This window comes from Protopterus annectens, chromosome 10.part0 (genome assembly GCF_019279795.1).
Source record: "Protopterus annectens isolate FY-2018-M chromosome 10.part0, PAN1.0, whole genome shotgun sequence".
NCBI lineage: Eukaryota > Metazoa > Chordata > Ceratodontiformes > Protopteridae > Protopterus > Protopterus annectens.
The window spans coordinates 651486541-651507133 of record NC_056744.1 but is presented as its reverse complement, the minus strand read 5'-3'; the positions used below and the strand labels follow the sequence as shown (position 1 = coordinate 651507133).

Below are 20593 nucleotides of genomic sequence, written 5' to 3'. Positions count from 1 at the left end.
TGGTGAGTTGGGTAAATCAAAAAGGCTGGATTTGGATTTTGATTGGGCTAATGTGTGTATGTGTGTGTGTTGATGTCTGCTAATATCTTAAAATGATAATGTCATGCATTTTGTTGTCCAAGATACTGTATCTTCTAGTGTGATGATGTTATTAATGAGCTTGGCAGGATGTTTATAATAGTTTATATGACAAATTTAAAATGAGTTGTAATAGTCATAATGAGCACTTGGGAAATGTTGAATTTAGGATAAGGTGCTTAATAGGTGGTAGCCTTGAGATGGAGAATAATGTTACTATTCACCTGGCTCTTTTTGAGAGAGAAACTAGTCTGTGTTATATCCAGGTGAAAGGATTTCTTCTATTATTGATTTAAGACAGGTTTTGATAATACTATATGAAGTTAATAGTTTTCAAGTTCAGCTCTGAAATTGTCTTGCAGATGTTTTATTTTAAGTTGGTAGAATGTCTGTGAGAGTGTTGTGTTATTTATTTAACATTTGTTAACTGAGAAAGTCTTGACTTGGAACTAAGCCAATCTTCAGTGGACGCCCGGGGAGAAACACTCCAGCTGTATGTCTTTGTAACGTGGGAGGAAACCAGAGCATCCAGAGGAAACCCACATGAACACAGGGAGGGCATGCAGACTCTGCACAGAAGGCACTCCAGCTGAGAACCGAACCAGGGAACCTCTTGCTGTGAGGCGACAACGCTACCCGCTGCACCACTGCGCCATGTGTTGTTATATTATACTTGTTTTATATTCAGATGAGCCAGGATTGAGTTTTGTGTCAAGATAAGAGTAGGAGATTTAAAAGTGTGGTAAATCCACCTCACATCCAAGAACCCTGTGTGCAACAAGAGTCACAAGGCAAACAGGTACCTAAACCCCAGCAGACAGCTATACTTCCTTGTTATTTGGGAAAAAACAAAATAAAAAATAAAAACTTTTAAACTTAGAATTATAAGCAACATTAATAAGCAGTCCAGAACTTCATATGTTAATTTCTCTTCTATAGTAATACTGAAAAAATAAACTTGATCAGACTGGAATAACTAAGCTTTATTTTATGGTAAGCACTTTCATCAACCAACTGGATTCATCAGCATTCAGCAGGTGCTCCTAACCTATCTCAGGCATATCTGTAACTTGGGTCTCCCTTATTATATGCGCAAAGCATGTACACCAGCACTTTCTGACCATAGTATCATTTTGGAGAACAGGAGTGTGGCCCAGTATCAGCTTGTCAGGCAGTTCCTTAAAAGGATTTTCCTCCTGCACCCACTTTTGAAGAACCCCTGTCTTCCTTGGAATTTGAAACTCATGGCTAGTAAGCTTGTTTGCATCCATTTGAACGTGATGTTTTAAGAATATCTTAAGTGCTTTCACTGATGAGCCCACACTTCTGCCCACAGAATCTCAGAGCTTCAGCCTCTTTATGTTTAGGGAACCATAACTGAACTTTAAGAGGATTTAGTGTCCATAAAGATCAAATTACATTTCCTTTTAAAAGCGGTGCCTGAAATGGCCTTAAATCAGTCTATTCCTCACCTTCTTTGCTTTGTAAGGGAGGAAATTAGGGAAGTAAAAGCTCTTCCTATCCTGGAGATGTACTACCTGCTCCGAGTTTAGCTGAACCAAATATATTCTTCACCCTAGGAAGGAAAGGGCTGGTAGTGCTAGACAGACCCTGGTAGTGCCCAACAGATCCTTTCCAATTAAACTGTTAATTGTATTATATGCTGTTGTCAAGCAGTGAACCACATGTGGGAAAATGCTGCTGTGATATGGCACTGCACAAAGCTCATGACTGCTTTCAGTGTTTACTTTAAAACTGCTTCCTTTGTAGAGATTTGTGCCACTGTTACTTGGTTATTCATTCTTACCTTCAAACATTACTGCATGAGAGCTCCATCTTTAAAGCATGGTACATTTAATAAGTGAACTCTTCTTCAGGGGAAGGTAGTAGATGCTCTCCCACATTCCATTGTGCTTCTCCATCCAGTGGCCTCATGTTGGATTTCCATGTAAATCTAGCAAGCATAAATTTGCATGTCTGTGAATGTTGTGTAAGTGCCAGATTTTTATTGTTTCTTCTGGTTTGTAGAAATTGTGTTCATTCAATGGTTAACTCAGGAAGGCTCCATGTTCTTGTGCTGCATTTAATGCCATGACATTCTGTGTCATGAACAAGAAAGCCAAATTGGAGGGAAGTCACAGACCAACTGAAGATGGCCCTATCATATGTCAGCTGATTCAGTAAGAATGAATTTGTTATATTACTTGAAATAAACCGGATTACTGTATCATTCTGACCCCTCTTGTATTAATAAACAGTAAGATTAGTGGACTCCTTAAAACATTTGGATTATGTTTCAGTATTCAAGCCAGGATGTTATAGCTGTGAGCATTGTAATGGATGAACTACAAAATGCTGATTTACAGTACATTTTACAGCTAGTTGAATGACTGTGCTGCTTCAGCTGACTTCAGAACATTGAGTAGAATCATTAACCATTAAAGGCAGAAGACAGGTTCAAAATGAGCGTTATAAATTGTACATTGTAGTGTTTTGAGATCTGGTAGCAGAGTATATCAGTAACAGACAGGGGTCTGTGTCTAGTGACTCCTGTGACCTCATAAATCTGTCAGGAACAACTATGGTTGCTGCCTTTACCATTGTGGGACATTTTTGCACAAATTAGTTTTTTTTTTTTATAACAGTGTCCACGTTCATCTTGTACATTTTATTACTCTTTTGTCAAAGCTAACTTAGTGTGACTGTATTTTAGTTGTTTTTCTTGTTTCATGTAGTATTGAGATGTTTCAGATATTGTATTGAACTGTCAGAATATTTGTCATTTTCATTTTTTTTCTCTCATAAAGCTTGCCTCTGTAAGAAACTATCCTGTGAAAAAGAGTGAAAGGTGGAAACCCTAATAGCATCCCCTTTAGGCAGCACTCATATCTTACACTTAAGGCTTTACTTGAGTGTTTCTGTTTTTTTTTTTTTTTAATTTGTTTAGACTATTCTGATACTTAAATGTTTTTGGAGGATATATGTTTTTCTTAGATGTCATAAACTGGCCTTAATGCGGAAATGTAGGGATATGTCAAAAGTGAAAAGAATGCACATTTTTAAAATTGTTCCTCTATGATATCTTGATCCCCAAACCCCTAAAATAAAAGTGATCATACTCAAACTTAAAGTTATTACATGATGTCCATAAATTATCTCTTTAATGGTCCTTAAAATATTAATAGCATTTACAAAGATGACATTTTAAATATTAAATAAGCACTTTTACAGGTAGGCAGCCACCCTGTATACTCACAACTATCTTTATTATTGTCAGTGTGAAGCTGCTGCAAATTAGAGAAAGAGCTAACAATAAAAAAATGAACAGTATTGCTATGCTCTCTCTGATCTTGGATTACCCAAATAATATCACAAATCAAGCTGCCACGAATCACTACAACATATAACAGACAATGATACCCAAACCAAATATCGAGCAGCTATGGTATGGCCTACTTGGATGTGTATTTTTACACAGGAGGCCATTCACCTTGCATATGCTTTTGGCTAATGCCAGTGCTTTGTTTACAGGACGGAGAATCCTTCAGTCATGAAAGTGCAGCATTATGGGGGCCTGAGCCAAAGTATACCACACTGTTTGCTTTTATTTGTTAAAATAAAGGTTGTACAGCACAGTTATCGTTATGCTATAGATGGACAGCAGCAGAAGTGAACAGATGATCGATTTAAAGAAATAACTGTGTTGTTGCTCTTTTTAAATGTAAATGCCTGGGTGGTTGTTTTGAAAAAAAATCTTATTATGAATACACCGGGTGAAGTCAGTAAGTTTGCTAATGGCTTTCTGATCCTGTTAATTCTACTGGAAATTCCCCAGTTCCTTTATTCCTTCTGGACCGTCTCCTCCATTTCACTGAACCTCCTGGGAGCCATCCAGTCTCAAAACTTTACCCAGCACTGAGTTACACTTCTGCCCATCCTCCTTTCAAGTACACAGTTTGAGCCATGGCAGAAAAGGTGATTGTCTTTGCAAATAGAATCCATCCTGTAAAATAACAAATGCACTTGTTTTGCTCAGGACTCTTCACTTCATGATTAGTGCAGACTTTGATGCTTTGCATGCCATATGCTAACGGTAATGTTTGAATCACGGTGTCTAACTTCAAATTTTTACATTGCTGGTACTTATTTTATATCTGTGTTTTCTTTTTCCTAAGGTAAATTCCATTGGCAATTATTACAAGCCCTGGTTCTTTAAACATGTGGAAAGTTACCTAAAGAAAAACTGCAAAGGGGTAGAATATATTCCGTTAAGACATTACTACCATCGGCATACGCGCAGCATCTTTTGGGAGCTCCAGGTAAAAAGACACCAATTAATGTGGTATTCTCAACTGAACGGGATCACAGAAACTTGTCATTGTTACAGCATAACTGATGCACAAAGTCTTGTAATGTCTGCTACTTCATAAATCATTATAACAACATGTGCAGTTCTGCAGAGAACCCCATTCTGAAGGGAAACAGATGCTTATCTAATGTTTCATTGTTCTTAAAGGTCTTGACAGACTACATCAGGAGCCAACATCCATAGAGACCCTGCATGTAAATCACTCATTCACTGCATGGCAGGATCACAGTGATATTAGATTGATGAAAGCAGTAATCAAGATTTTCTAGTTAACAGCAGATCAGCAAGACCTTGGATAAATTCACATAAAATAATTACTTCAATTTCAACACTTATGTTTCCTCACACAACATAATCAGTTGAATTTCTATACTAATCTCCTTCCCAAGATGTGACAGTATACCATAAGCAAGTCCTCCGTTTATTCTTATCTTAATACATCTTCCACGCCTCCAATAACCAATGTTAGCAACCTTTATTCCAACTCCTTTGTACTTTTGTGCTATCCTAATTATACAGACATCTACCTCTCTAACCCCGCCCATAAATCCTAACCTACATCCACCTTTTTCTCCATTTAAATCCAGGTAACATAATGCCAATACCCAACATCTACTATTTGTTTCACTGTCACACATTTCTCCAACTTAGCCAGATGCCTTGATGTGCATACTATCTAGGCACACAGATGCTGTATACATACAAAGGCATGTAGACCTGTTTGCATAGCAACATCAACAACTAATTATGTTACAGAGGAAGAATTAAATATTCAAGATTATGTATACTCTACTTTGGTGTTTGTCAGTACAAGTATATTGTTTAATACCTATTAGCATATTCTTTTGTACTTAAGTGCTTGATATAGCATCATGTTTGTTTGTAATGTAGTGTGAAAAAAGATGCAGTTTCAAGTCTGAGTCTAATGTACTACTGAATTGTGTTCATTAGCTTTTATGGTGATAGATGCTGTACCAAGTTTCTTTCTGCCGTACTATTCAGTCTATATCATGTTTGTTTGTATTGTTCTTTACGTTGGAGCTTTTCTCCCTAAGCATCTGCTGAGAAGTGGTTATATACCCAGTTAGACTTTCCCGGTAAACAAAGGCAAATAAATAATACATACATAAATAAAAAAAAAATACACATTTTTTATTAAACAAATAGGCTGGGCTGGTTATTCAGAACAATGCAACAGAAAAAAGGAATGTTCTGTAGTCCTATCTCGCCTTCATTCTTACATATGGGTTTGGAGCAGATCCTCGGCTCCGACTCAGTGTATTACAAAGCTCAAAGTCTTCTAGTTGGCTCGTGGCTAGGTAGGTATCCCATGGTGCACCAGCATAATCCCCAGATGTCATTTGCCGCGTTGACAAGTTCAAATCTGCTTCTTCTTGGCTGTGGCTAAGTTTAACACTTTTTGCTATTTTTACTATATTGCAGTTTAACTTTTCTAGTTATATAGCTTTTGCTAGTGTTTTTCAGTCGTTAAGAGTAGTTTCAGTCTTGCTAAAGTGTTTTGTTTCTTCACTTTAGATACTTATTGTTGAGAACTGGTTGACCGTTGGCCTTATTGTTCTCTTTGGTATCCTGTGTGCCAGTTTTTCCTATTTAACGGGCGTTTTTGCTCCTTGTTGTTATTTGCTGCCCTTATTAGTGTAGAGAGTTTGGTAGTTTAATAGTTATTACTTGGATATTAGTGATATTTCCAGCCCTTTTTTTGTTCTACGACGTAGAATTTGAGTATAGTTTCCTCTGAGACACTTGGACATTTTCTGCTTCATACTTTGTGTGTGTGTGTGTGTGTGCAGTATATTTGGTAGTTTCTGACCTTTAGTCTTTCTTTTCTAAGTCCATTTAAGTTAGAGGACCTAGTTTCTCTCTTTTTCTCTGCCCAAGGCTAGGCCCATTTGAGTTAGAGGATCTAGTCCTCATGGTGCTTGAGTGTTAGAGTGGTAAGAGCTAGGCCCATTTAAGTTAGAGGACCTAGTCCTCGTTGTGTTTGGGTTGTGTCATTTTTGCTGCTTCTCCAGTACCATGTCTAAAGAGGCAAAAGATCATAAACCCTCGGCGTTTAAGAAATGTGTTAAATGCAGACCTCTCAACTGTCCCGAATAACTCGGTTTTTACTGAGTTTTGGGGTCCCAATAATGGTGCCACGATTCCCGAGTGGCACCCCATTATTTCCAATTTTTCGGATCTATTTTTTTTTTTAATTTTCACGCTTTCGAAGGTGACGTCATCACGTGCGTGATTACATCTGCTCCATCAGCATTCCGCGCGTCTGTTTGAATAGGACTGCCGTTTCTATCAAAGGAGGAAGATTTATCCATGCTCGCCTCTAAAATTTACTTCTGCCATGCAGACAGAACACAGGATTTACTTTACTTTCTGCCATTCGGGCAGAGGACTGCCATTTCTATTGCAGGAGAGATTTATTTTACTAAGCCAGCCAGTGCCACATGAATGGATTACTTTACTTCATATCCGTCGGACTTATCTGCAGAGCACTATGGTAGGGACCGTAGGTGCGTGTACTTTTAACTGCAGAAGAGCACTAAGGTGTGTGTCTTGTCTGAATGTATATCCGGTGTAAAAAGCAACTAAACCCAGTATGAAAAATGCACCCGACAAACAGAAACTCCGGACTCTAATAACGAACTTAAAATAAAAACGGATTGTTTTAAAACAATCCCGTTTTTATTTTAAGTTTCTAGAGTCCAGAGTTTCTGTTGGTCGGACTCCTGCCTGACACAGAATTAAAAGATAATGACCACACAACAGCTTTATTTATTTTATAGAGTTAATTGCTTCCTAACTTGATTTGTCCAGAGCAGGTCATGCCGTTAATGTTGTTTTAGTTTCTAAACTCTTTAATACTCCAATATGGGTATTCTCATGCTTGTCTGCCTCAGTAAAAGATAATTCTGTCCGAACTTAACCACAAAGGTAACAAATTTGGTGCTGAATACCATGGTCACTAAAACAGAAACCTCTTCCATATTGCTTCGACTGTCGACATAATTCCTTGAATCCTTGTATTTAATCTGTCTCTGAAATAGTCAACTGAATTTGTTCTCCCTACTTTTTGTTGCCTGTTCTGTGCAGCAATGGCTTCATAATACTTTCATTTTCCTCTCATTGTATGACTTCAGCTTTTGATATTTTTATTACTCCAGTCGTTTTAATAGCTGTTTGTATGACTCATGATGTGTGCTAAGAGTATGAACTTGTATATAAATAGTTCTACATCAACAATCTATAATATGTGTTCCAAACTTTAGGCTAATTATCTCTGGTTATACATTTGTTTGTTGCATGGCATAACTTTTTTTTTTTACTTCTGCTTTAGAGCATTTCTCCCAATGCAGCCAATGCAAATAGGTTTGGTGCAATGGATAAGCCAGCTAGCAGAAATAAAAAAAAAAATCTGAAAGGTTCAGTCAAAGTTTGTAATCTACAGAGTATTGCCTTGCTATAAATAGTTCTACATCATCAAACTGTAATATGATGTGCTGCAAGCTGCCTTGCTATGTAAAGTACAGACTGTATAAACAAACAGCATGCTAGGAATTCAGTGCTTACCTGTAAACAGTTTTATTCTCACCGATAAATGTGCCACATTTTCTGTACAGCATAATAAGTAGTTTGAAAACAGTTTTGTATCATTGACCTAATCTATGGGGTATTGCCTTGTTATAAATAGTTCTAATTCATCATTTTTAATGTAATATAGGCAGTTTATTCTTCAAGGGCAACAGGCACTTTACTCGTAGATGAAGCAATGAATTTTAAAGTTGTTTGCTAGCAGCAACATCTTCATTAATTACAGATATCTTTATTGTGCAATTATTTAGATGACTTTTACTTCTGCAGAGATTGTGTTCATATTTACTGATACTGGTGAATTGTAGAAGTACTTTGAGTAGACTTTTATGATGGAAATGTTCTGAATTGGGCAGGTTTGTCATTTTTGGTTCATGCATTTTGTTTCATTGCTTACTGGAAACATGTTCAAAACAAATTTAAAGCAAACTCTAACAAGTGTACTGTATTATACAAGGAATATAATTTAATGCAGTCAGGAAGGTGTATCAAAGAACACCTGTATGTTTTGTGTGCAAGGGGGCCTATGATTTGAAGGCAGCCCAAAGGTAATCTTTATCCGCCACTGGCCAGATGCATTTGCTTTGGATGTGGATTTCAATGCAGTTTCAGTGAATGGGAGTTTTAAGGGCAGACTAGTTTTAATGCTAAATCTGTTTTCATTGTGAGACTGTATTGCTTTGTTTAGCAGATGTCTGTTAGTGTTTCTGCTATAAAATGTAAAGTAAAATCCAAATCATTGTAGAAGTAAAGCAATATGCACATTAGTGTTTATGGTAAATGGGGTTTAATAGTCAAGTAATGGGGACATTGGAATGGCTGCAGGGGGACTCTGGGGCGATATTTTGGTTGTCTGTTCTTCAGTTTGCTTTTCAAAGTTGGTATCCCACGATTGCACAGGAGTGGGCGGGGTTACATAATCATGAATGTAAATTTTATGTTAATCAGCGTACAGATTTGTACCTATATTTCATGGGCCTTTGTCCAGATTTTTGATGTTTCCAGGTTGAGAGGTATGGTTAAATGCTCTCAGAAAATGTCAATGACCAATGGCCACAGTAATTGTGTGTATTGCCTCGGAGCCATCCATCTGCAAGAAACCTGTTTGTTTTGCCATTCTTTCAGTTTCAGGGTCTTACAGGAGTGGAAGAATAAACTAATATTAAAAGGTCTCCTCTTTCGAGGAAGACTTAGCCAGTTTGTCTTCTTCCTCCAAATCTCCTGCATCTAAAAAAGAAAAGGCTAAACCTTCCAAGAGACATTCCCTGGCACCATCCAATGCTTCGGAACTGCTCCCAAACTTTCTAAATCAGACAGGACTTCTCCCTCCTCGGCTCAACTGATCTTGGAACCGATTAAGGCCATTGATACTATGACTCCAGTGTTAGCCTCATGCATTTCAGAGCCGACTACTGATAGCAAACATCGGAGCTGGTCCAGAGATCCATTGCCGGTCTCCCCAACTTTAAGGTCCCCCTATCTTACAGAGGTCCAGATTTCCCACACTGTCTTCCAGATCTTCCAGGAGCCTATCAGAAGAAGATGTGGAGACAGTAGTGCTGAGACTCCTGAAGTCGTCTGTCTTGCCAAAAATGCTGTTGGCTGTGACTCATTTGGTCCCGGAGCCACTTGAGTCCATTTCCCCTGCTGTGGTTTCTCTTCCAAGCCGTCCTGAGCTTTCGGAGGTGGAGTGTTCGGTACCACTGGTTGTGGAACCCTCGGATGTTCATCGTGTTACCCTGCTGCAGTCATCACACTTGGGTTATCCTGCCGTCAGGTGGTCCCGCAGTCGGCCTGAATTCCAAAGTCTTGGTCCAGCGTTGGTTGCTGTTGCTTCTTCCCTGACGTCAGTGCGCCAGGGGTCTATAAGAGGCATCCGATGCCATTTTCTTCAGTCTTTCTTGCCATGCGGTGCCCGAAGCAGAAGCAGTTCGCAAGTGCCAGTCGGCCGACAACTGAGATTTCTGATTCGTATTTCAGTCCGAAGTCTTCAGTAAAGCTAAGTACCCCATTGGAGAACCTTTTCTTGCCTCAGTCCGATGTCAGAAAAAGTTAACAATTGCATTTCTTCTGGGAAGCAAATACCTCATAAAGACTTCCATTCTTTTTGTATTCCTTGCCTAGGCCCAGACCACGACGTCACAGGTTGTCGGTTTTGTGCTAGGTTTAATAAACGAACTATCAAACGCCGTTTTGATTTCGCACGACATTACTTTGGTAGGAAATTTAATTATATCATGCTGTCGGAGCAGCCGACGACTGGCATGCATAAAAAACGCAAGGATAAGGACAGGCAGCCTAGGAACAAGCCAGACTCTGAGGCCTCTGCTGGGCCTGTTGCCGGTTCTCAGGTTTTCAGTGAGGCACCTACGCAGCCCCTGACGACCGCAGAATTGGAACCCCAGACAGCTTTGGATTCTCAAGCGGAGTGTACTAGGCCGATACAGCCATCTTCATTAGGCCCTTCCGACACCGGAGCAGAAGGTGATCCCGGTGCAGTGGAAACACCTTCGGTTCCAGAAGGTGTCTTCAGACCGACTACACTCACCATTAAATCTTATGCTAAGCTTAACACTCCAGTAAAACCAAAAAAGACTGTACATCAATCTACAGTTAAAGGCCCCATGCCTAAGAAACAGATGCTTAAGATGGCTGAAGATTTGATTACCCTAATCAGGGGTTCCCACTCCCCCCCCCCCGATAAAAGACCAAGACAAGAGGAGGATTATGCTTCCTCTGACCAGGTTTCTATTTCCTCAGATTCTTCTAAGGAACAGGATTACACTTTTCCCCCTTATGAAGACTCTGATGCTGAAGATTCTATCCCCTCAGCATCTCCCTCTGAAGACTACTCCTTTGGGGAAACTTTACATACCATGCGGGAACATTTCCACTGGGAAGGCCAGGACTACTCTGATTCTAAGAAAAGGCTCCGAGAGTTCCTTTTACTACCCCAGCACAGACCACTTGCTATCCCTCCAGTTTTAGATATTGTGGATGATGTTTACTTGGAGTCTAGTCTAAATCCAGACTCTCTACTTCCTGCTCCAGCCAAACCAGACAGATACTACAGAGTGCCTGACTCACACAAATTCCTTTATAAAAGCCCTGTGACTGACCCAGAAAAAATTTCCCAGAGTCCCAAGGGGGCTAAAGCTTCTATGGCTAAAATTCCTGTGCCCTCTGAAAGGGATTCCAGAGCCATAGATAGATGGGGAAAGAAAATATACACCTCAGCAACTCTGGCTATGAGAGCATTAAATTGTCAGTTTCACATGCTGAAATATCAGCAATTCTTAATGTCTCAATTAAAGCAAAAAATGAGCACACATACAGAACAGTCTGAATTCAAGGAAATGCAGGATCTGTTGCATGCAGCTGAACAGGTGGGCAAACATACTTTACAATGTGGATTTGATTCATTGGAAGCTTCCTGTAAAGCAGCTGTTACAGGGTCTGTCATACGTAGACATGCTTGGTTAAAAGAACAAATCCTGCCTGATCATGTTAAAGCAAAATTATTGGATGCACCTTTACAGCAGGATGTATTATTTGGTGTCAAAGCAGAAGAGGTCTTAAAGAAAATGGAGGATAAGGCAAAGTCTATGCAGACGGTCAAGGATTATTTTACAGGTACAACCCCCTCGTTTCAGCAGAAATTGGCCAACAAAAACCTGTTCCTTTCCAGCTTCTGACAGATCACAGAGGGGCAAATACAGACGCCCAAGGGGCAGAGGTCAGTCACAAGGCCCTTAAAAAACAAACCTCGCCAATGGGGTACTGCTACCCAGAAAGGAGGAGAAGACAGGCCCCAAGCTAGCAGATGACAAACACAATGACTCAATCCTCAAACTACCAAGCAAATCTCTCCTGGCAGCCCCCTTGGGAGGAAAATTAGCATTTTTTGCAGACAACTGGCACATCATCACAAGAGACAAATGGGTCCTAAACATTGTCTCACAAGGATACAGATTCCACTTTCATACCTTGCCAAGGAAAAAAGGAATGCCAAACCTGCCACCAAATCAATGGGCAGAGGCACAAAAACAAATTACAGCTCTCATGGACATGAGAGCCATTCAACAGGTACCTGCACAGGAGCAAGGACAAGGATTTTACTCAAGACTATTTCTAGTCCCAAGAAAAGACAAAGCATGGAGACCCATTCTGGATCTTTCATTTCTGAACACCTGTCTGCAAGTACCAAAATTCAAGATGCTAACACTACAGCAGCTTCTTCCCATGCTGGGCAAGAATGCTTGGCTAGTAATGTTGGACCTCAAGGAGGCATACCTGCATGTCCCTATCAGACAAAATTGCAAAAGATACCTTTGTTTCATTGCAGGTTCAACACACTATCAATTCTCTGCACTGCCCTTTGGCTTATCTACTGCGCCCAGGGTCTTCACAAAATGCCTGGCACCAGTGATTGCATACTGCAGACAAAGAGGAATTCAAATATACCCATAACTGGACGACTGTCTTATTCAAGCAGAAAGCAAGGACATTCTTTTAAAGCATCTGGCATTTGTCAAACACCTTCTAAGTTGCCTAGGGTACACAGTAAATGAAAAGAAATCAAAACTTGTGCCCTCACAAGACATAATATTCCTGGGTGCCAGCTTGAATACAACGGCCCAGATGGCTTATCTCACGCCAGACAAGCAACAACAGCTAACTCAATATTTCAAAATAATGGCAACAAAGACCCAACTCCCTGCAAGAAAAATTCTGCAGGTCTTGGGATTCATGGCATCTTGCATACTACTAATACCATTTGCAAAACTGCATATGAGGAAATTACAATGGTACCTGAAAAGCGTATGGACTCAGCACAGCCACAGCTTGGGAACAATGATACCACTCATTCCCTGCCTTCAACAGGAGTTTCTGTGGTGGGCACAGGCATGTCACCTCAACAAGGGTCAGCCTTTCACCTTACCCACAGCCAGGCATCTATGTCAACAGATGCTTCGGACTATGCCTGGGGAGCACACATGGCAGGACAGTGCATTCAGGGCAAATGGACTACAGATCAAAGGCATCTGCATATCAATCAAAAAGAAATGCTAGCAGTACAGAATGCCCTAACAGCTTTCAAGAACCTCTTACACCCAGGACAAATACTAATAAAGATGGACAACACCACAGTAATGTGGTAGATAAACAAGCAAGGGGGTACGCATTCCTACCCTCTATGCAGGCAAGCAATGACGTTGTGGAACACAGCACTGTCTTACCAGGTTCAATTACAAGCACAATTCCTGCCAGGAAAGAAAAACATGTTGGCAGACAACCTAAGCAGAAACATCATGGATCCACACGAGTGGAAAATAGATCCACAAGTATTTGCAATGATAGCTCAAAAATGGGGACGGCCACACATAGATCTGTTTGCCAGCCCCCAAAACTACCAACTTCAAAAATTTTGCGCAAGGACATTCCATCCACAAGCTTGGAAAGTGGACACACTCTCATTCAGTTGGAAAACATTAACAGTGTATGCCTTTCCTCCACTGCCTCTTCTAGCAAAGGTACTGCTGAAAGTCAGATTAGAGAAGCCACAAATGATACTCATTGCACCAGACTGGCCACGCCAGCATTGGTTTCCAGTTCTAAGGAACATGGCCCACGGCCCACCATGGATTTTACCACAAATTCCTCATCTGCTCACCCAGCGAGACAATCAGATTCTACACAGCCAGCTCAAGACTTTAAACCTGACTGCATGGCAAATTACCTAAACAACCAGCCAACTCCTCTATCCAAAGCTGTTATGGATGTCATTCTGGAGGCCAGGAGGCCCAGCACCAGAAAAACCTATTCAGACAAATGGAAAAGATTTTGCGCCTGGAACCAGACTAAAGGCCAAAATCCCCTTGATCCAAACATTCCTCAGATTCTACAATATTTAACTGAGATGTTGCACAAAGGACTTTCCTTTTCATCTATTAAGATCCACGCCTCAGCAATTTCAGCTCATTACAACATGGATCCTCCTTTATTCTCACATCCACTCCTAAGACAGTACCTCAGAGGGGCTAAGAACATACGACCGCCCAGGAGAGCACCAACACCTACTTGGGATCTCAACTTTGTTCTGGAAAAGCTTACACTGCCGCCCTTTGAACCAGCGTTTTCAGCTGATTTAAAATTCCTTTCATGGAAAACTGCCCTGCTACTAGCAATAACCTCAGCTAGAAGAGTCTCAGAGCTACAGGCACTAATGGCAGTGGAGCCTTTCCTCATTTTTCATCAAGACAGAGTCTCTCTATGAACTAACCCTACATTTATGCCAAAGGTGGTATCCAGTGTGGCCCTAAACCAAACTATTCATTTGCCCACCTTTTTCCCAAATCCCCAGAACAAGGGAGAAAGACTCCTGCACTCTTTGGACATTCACAGGCAATTACGTTACTACTTGGATAAAACTAAGGCTTTCAGAAAATCTGAACAGCTCTTTGTAGCCTAAGCTGCAGGATCACAAGGAAAAGCTATCTCAAAACAGACCATTTCTAAATGGATAGGGCATTGCATACGTTTCTGCTACACGCATCATGGGAAACCAGTACCTGCTAACATTAGGTCCCACTCCACCAGAGCTACAGCTACATCAGCAGCCTTTCTCAGGGGAGTGCCAACCAAGGATATTCTGGAAGCTGCAACTTGGAGTTCATTGCACACCTTCACCAAACACTATCACTTACCCCTATATTCTAAGACTAGAGCTGGTTTTGCCACTGCAGTTTTGCAGGGCCTACTAGCTTCTTCTAACCCAGTTTAACTCCACCACCCATCCTTAGCTTTGGGATTCAACTCAAGTGTGATGACTGCAGCAGGGTAACATGACGAACATAGTACAGTTTTGTACCTACCATAAATGTAGATGTTTGAGTGTTCACCCTGCTGCAGTCCACGTTACCCTCCCTCCATCCCCTCTGAACTAGCTGAACGTATCTGTGCCACTCTATCCTATACAACCTCTGTGGTGTATTTGCTTTTGCCTGAAGGTATTGTTTTATTTTATATATATATATATATATATATATATATATATATATATATATATATATATATATATTGCCTACCTATTGGGGGCACCTGACATCTGGGGCAAGAAAAACTGAAGAAAATGGTGTTGGATGCCTCTTATATACCCCTGGCGCACTGACGTCAGGGAAGAAGTGACAGCAACCGACGCCGGACCAAGACTTTGGAATTCAGGCCGACTGCGGCACCGCCTGACGGCAGGATAACCCAAGTGTGATGACTGCAGCAGGGTGAGCACTCGAACATCTACATTTATGGTAGGTACAAAACTGTACTTTCTAGCTCCCCCCAAGGCTGTCTTGGAGCCGAGTTCCACTCTGACACCTTCGGTGCCATCCGGGATGTCTAGGAGCCGAAGTTCCCCAGTCGGCCCCGACAGGGACACTTGGACCCGGACCTCTTCAGTTCCAAATCTCCCTCTCGGTGCGTCAGCTAGGGTGAGCTCGGATCCTACATCTATCTCGGAGCCGATGACTTCCTTTGTCTCCTCGGAGCTGAGGAGGTCTTCGGGGCCAGAGAGGACTGCCTTCGGGATGATGCGGAATGTGTTCTCCCGCTCATCAGCTCCACCTAGGGGTACCAACACTCTTCCCCCTCTGGCACCAACCTCCGTCTCAGCACCTACTCCCTCTCTTGACAGCAGAGACCCGCAGCCTCAGGAGCCCCTGGCTTGTGGCACCCACTCTTCCAAGACCTCCCCGGAATATCCTTCTGAGGAGCCCCCTCGGAAGAGGACATGCAAGAGGAAGCATGTAGACTCCCAGGATGAGTCTTTTACCTCCGACACTAACCTCGAGGTGTCAGAAGGGTCCCCCAAGTCATCCTCTGATGATGTCTCCTTTGTAGACATCTTAGAGAACCGTAAGCAGAGGTGCGGCTGGCCCTCTGTTACCCATTCTGATGAGGAGTCGGTGTACCTGAAGGCTTTTGTGTCTCAACCTTCAGCCTCTTGGGTGTCTCCACCTTTCGACGAACTTCTAGACCTTGTTAGTCAAAAGGTGTGGGAGACTCCTGGTGCCGTGGAGCCAGTCCCCAGGAGACCTAATAAATTTTTGTCAGCCCCCAAGGAGAAGTAATTTTTGTCCAAGGGCATTCCTGTAGATCCCATGGTGGTGGCGGCGGCCACTAAGAAGAAACTAGCGGAGACTTCATTTGTCCATCTGCTGAACAAGGAGTCTCAAAAGATGGATAGATACGTGAAGCATATCTTTTCATTAGCGGCATTCACTCTCAGATCTCTGAACTACCTCACACATTTAAAAGGCTTCAGAGAGATCTCCTTAAGGAGTTGGGAGAGACTCTACAAGGTACAGATCTCTGAACTACCTCACACATTTAAAAGGCTTCAGAGAGATCTCCTTAAGGAGTTGGGAGAGACTCTACAAGGTACATCTACTGAAGGAGTCCCTGATAAGGTGTCTGCTCAGTTATCCACGTTGAATTCCATTGTTAACTCCTCCATGAGGCTGATTTCTTATGCAGCCGATGGAGCGAGTAGGGCAGCGGGTTCAGGAGTTTCCCTCAGAAGGCACTCCTGGATGCGCTTGTGTAATTTTGAGGCGCCATTCAAGTCTACCTTTACCAATGCCCCCTTTGACGGTTCTTCCTTGTTTGGACCCAAGGTAAAAGACACACTCACCAGGTGTGAGTAAGAAGGGAAAATGTTGTCCGCCCTCTAGACCATACCCTAAGGGTCAGAGAGGTGGTAAGATGTGGTTCATGAAGTCCCAGAAGTTTTTCTCAGATGCACATGGTGACTCCTCCTTCAGAGGCAGAGGATGAGGAGCAAATGGTAGATGTCGTCCTAGAGGCAGAAGCGGACCGCAAAACCAGGGAGGCCGCGATTCGTTTCGAAGCCGACCCTGCCAGTGCTCCTGATGTGGGGCCCGGCTGTGCTTCTCTGGAGCCAGTCGGGGGTCGCATTTCTTTGTATCCAGAAGCTTGGCTAAGCATCACCCGAGACAAATGGGTACAAAGAATTATCACCAGAGATTATTCTGTACCCTTTTCTCTTCCAACTCATGTTCCCAAGAGGATCCTGGATGTTCCACCCAATCACAGGGATCAAGCAGGTGTAGAAGTGGACAAGTTGCTCGCAGAGTCATCCAAACCGTCCCCGCAGACCAGGTAGGATTCGGAACTTACTCCAGATTCTTTTTAGTGCCAAAATGTACAGGGGACTGGCGGCCCATCTTGGACCTCAGCAAGTTAAACAAATCCATAAAGAAGGACAAGTTCCACATGGTGACACTGCAGTGTATACTCCCTCTATTAGGGAAAGACACTTGGATGTGTTCAATAGACCTCCAAGATGTGTACTACCACATAGAAATGGACAGAGCATTGAGGAGCCATCTATGCTTCCAGCTGGGAGACAGTCACTACCAGTTTTGTGCTCTGTCCTTTAGTCTCACCACTGCCCCCAGGGTGTTCACCAAGTGTATGGCAGTAGTGACAGCTCACCTGAGACGTCTAAGATTTCAAATGTTTCTGTACCTGGATGACTGGCTCCTGACCACCTCCACCAGGCATCTACTTCTTCAAACCAGAGACTCCACTATCCAACTTTGTGCCCAGTTGGGGATTACTATAAATTGGGAAAAGTCTGCTTTATCGCCCTCTCAATTTGTGACTTTTATAGGCGCAGAAATAGACACAGTCACCATGTTAGCTCGTCTTCCAGCAGAAAGAGCACAGAATCTCATACAACAAGTCCTTTAGGCAAAGACAGTGCTGAAACTCTTGGGGACCATGGCCTCCACCATATTGCTAGTCACTCTTGCCAGATTGCACATGTGGATTCTTCAATGGCTCCTATCGTCCCAGTGGTCCTTACAACTGCCTCTATCCCACCACATAATTTCAGCAGAGTCCTGCAAAAAGGACCTCTGTTGGTGGATCCAACTAACGATAGACACCCCATTCCTTCCTCTCCAACCCGTTGCTACTGTGACCACGGATGCCTCACAGATAGGGTGGGGGGACATTATGTAGGCAGGACTGTCCAAGGCACATGACAAGATCACGAGGCTCACCTGCATATCAGTGTCCAAGAGATGAGGGTGATGCTTCTGGCGTTGCAAGCATTCCATGACTTTCTTCCTCTTGGGACAATAGCAATACAGTCAGACGACATGTCAGTAGTATGGTATCTCAACAAACAAGGCAGAACAAGATCTTACCCCCTTTGTCGAGAGGCTATTCGTGTTTGGAAATGGGCGATATCTTCCCAGCACTTTCTAGTGGCAATGCACATCCCAGGGACAACCAACGTGATAGCCGACAAACTCAGCCAGGCAATCTCGATGCCTCATGAGTGGTCCCTGAAGCAGGAAATAGCGGAACAGATTTTCCACAAATGGGGACAGCCTTCCTGCGATCTTTTCACCAGTCCGATCAACTCCAAATGCATCAGCTACTTTTCCCTTATGCCCCCTCCAGTGGAGTCACAGAGAGACGCACTTGTTCACTACTGGCCCCTGGGTCTCCTTTTTGCCTTCCCCCCCTTTCCTCTCATATCCAAGTGATTCAGAAAATGAAACTGTTGGGAAGTAAATTGATTCTCATCACTCCTTACTGGTCTCGTCAGGTTTGGTTCTCCTTTCTCGAGCCTCATCCACTAGACGGTCCATGGACTCTGGACCCAGTGCCAGATCTCTTGATATACATGTCAGGTGCTCTTCACCCCAGCCTCCACACCCTCAATTTGACAGCTTGGCTGCTCCAGTTCCATCCCTAGTCAGGCTTCATGATTTTTCACCCGCTGTGACCCACATTCTCACATTTTCTCACAAACCCTCCACTAGAAAGTTATACACCAGCAAATGGAGAAGGTTTTCTATTTGGGCTGAGGAAAGGAATGTTGACCCTTACACCGCATCCATTCCAATGGTTTTAGAATTTTTGTCTGAACTTTTTCATCAGGGTTCTGCTGCTGCCACAGTTAGGGTTCATTTGGAAGCAATATCAAATTTTCATTTGGGTCAACATGAGTCTAATCTAATCTCACACAGATTGTGTAAAACCTTCCTTAAAGGTGCTACTTTGCTGAGACCTCCCTTTCAGGAACCGGCAGCTTCATGGGATCTAAACTTCATCCTGTCCAAATTAACGGCTCCACCCTTTGAACCTGCTCATTCGTGTTTGTTGAAGTTTCTGTCTTGGAAGACTTTGTTTCTGGTGCCCATCACATCTACTAGACGAGTATCAGAGTTACAAGCACTGTCTATTAAGCCCCCTTATTTGATTTTCCACAAAGATAGAGTATCTGTTCGTACAAATCCATCTTTTGTCCCTAAGGTGTGCTCTCATAATAACTTGAACCAAACTATAGAGCTGCCGGTGTTCTTTCCTAATTATTTCAATGCAACAGAATACAGATTTCATCAGTTGGACGTTCACAGAAAATTATGGTTTTATCTACACCGGACCAAGGAATTCAGGAAGTCAGACCAATTGTCTGTATCCTTCTCCGACTCCAGATTAGGTCTCCCAGTTTCCAAAGTGACCCTTTCGAATTGGATTTCCAGTTGTATATCCTACATTTATTCTTCTGATGGAAAGCCTTTACCATTCAATATTAAAGCTCATTCTACAAGATCCCAGTCTACTTCTGCAGCCTTTCAAACCAAGGTTCCAATTGATAATATTTGTGCAGCAGCAACCTGGGCTACCCCTCACACCTTAATTACTCATTACAAATTGGACTTGAACTCTAGGGGTAGAGCCTTCTTTGGTTCCACGGTACTCAAGAGTATTTTTCCATGAGCCATCCAAGAATAAGGTGCTAGGGACGCTGTCCCATATGTAAGAATGAAGGCGAAATAGGACTACAGAATATAAAGAAGTTATGTACTCACCATAACGTTCCATGTTTGTAGTCCACCTCGCCCTTCATTCTTACGAACCCACCCTCCTACCCCCCTCCTGGAAGGATCTGGAGACAGAAAAAATTTCCATAAAAGGTGGAGACCTTTTATTATTGTTGTTCTTTCTGGATAGTTTTTGTTCTGTCTTTCTATAGTTTAGCAGCAAACAAGATCTGGGGATTATACTGGTGCACCATGGGATATCTACTTAGCCACGAGCCAACTAGAAGACTCTGAGCTTTGTAATAGGCCGAGTTGGAGCCGAGGATCGTCTCCGAACCCATATGTAAGAATGAAGGGAGAGATGGACTACAAATATGGAACATTATGGTGAGTACATAACTTCTATTTAATGGTAACTAGTGAGACATCTAACAGTTTTTCAGAATCCCAGATGAGATATTAGACGAAGTACTGTTGTCCAAAATGCATTTTGTATGCTTCAACACATCATACATAAATATAATGCACTTAAGTAAAACTTTACTGTAAATGTAACTGAAGCTGTGAGATGATATTGGGAGACATTTGCACTAGAATTAGTGCTGTTGATATCCTCTGGTGAAATCTACTGCACAGCTAAATTTTCTCTTTTGCTCCCACTTTGTGGAAAACATTTCTT

At 42.2% G+C, this 20593-nt stretch overlaps 1 protein-coding gene across 1 annotated transcript in view; it reads left to right on the top strand.

Moving 5' to 3' along the window:
• DHCR24 (24-dehydrocholesterol reductase) overlaps window positions 1–20593 on the top strand; it is a 169318-nt gene that overhangs the window by 92535 nt on the left and 56190 nt on the right. The window contains exon 6 of the mRNA XM_044085501.1: window positions 4254–4397. Within this exon, the coding sequence (XP_043941436.1) occupies window positions 4254–4397 (144 nt within the window). The remainder of the gene's footprint in view (window positions 1–4253; window positions 4398–20593) is intronic.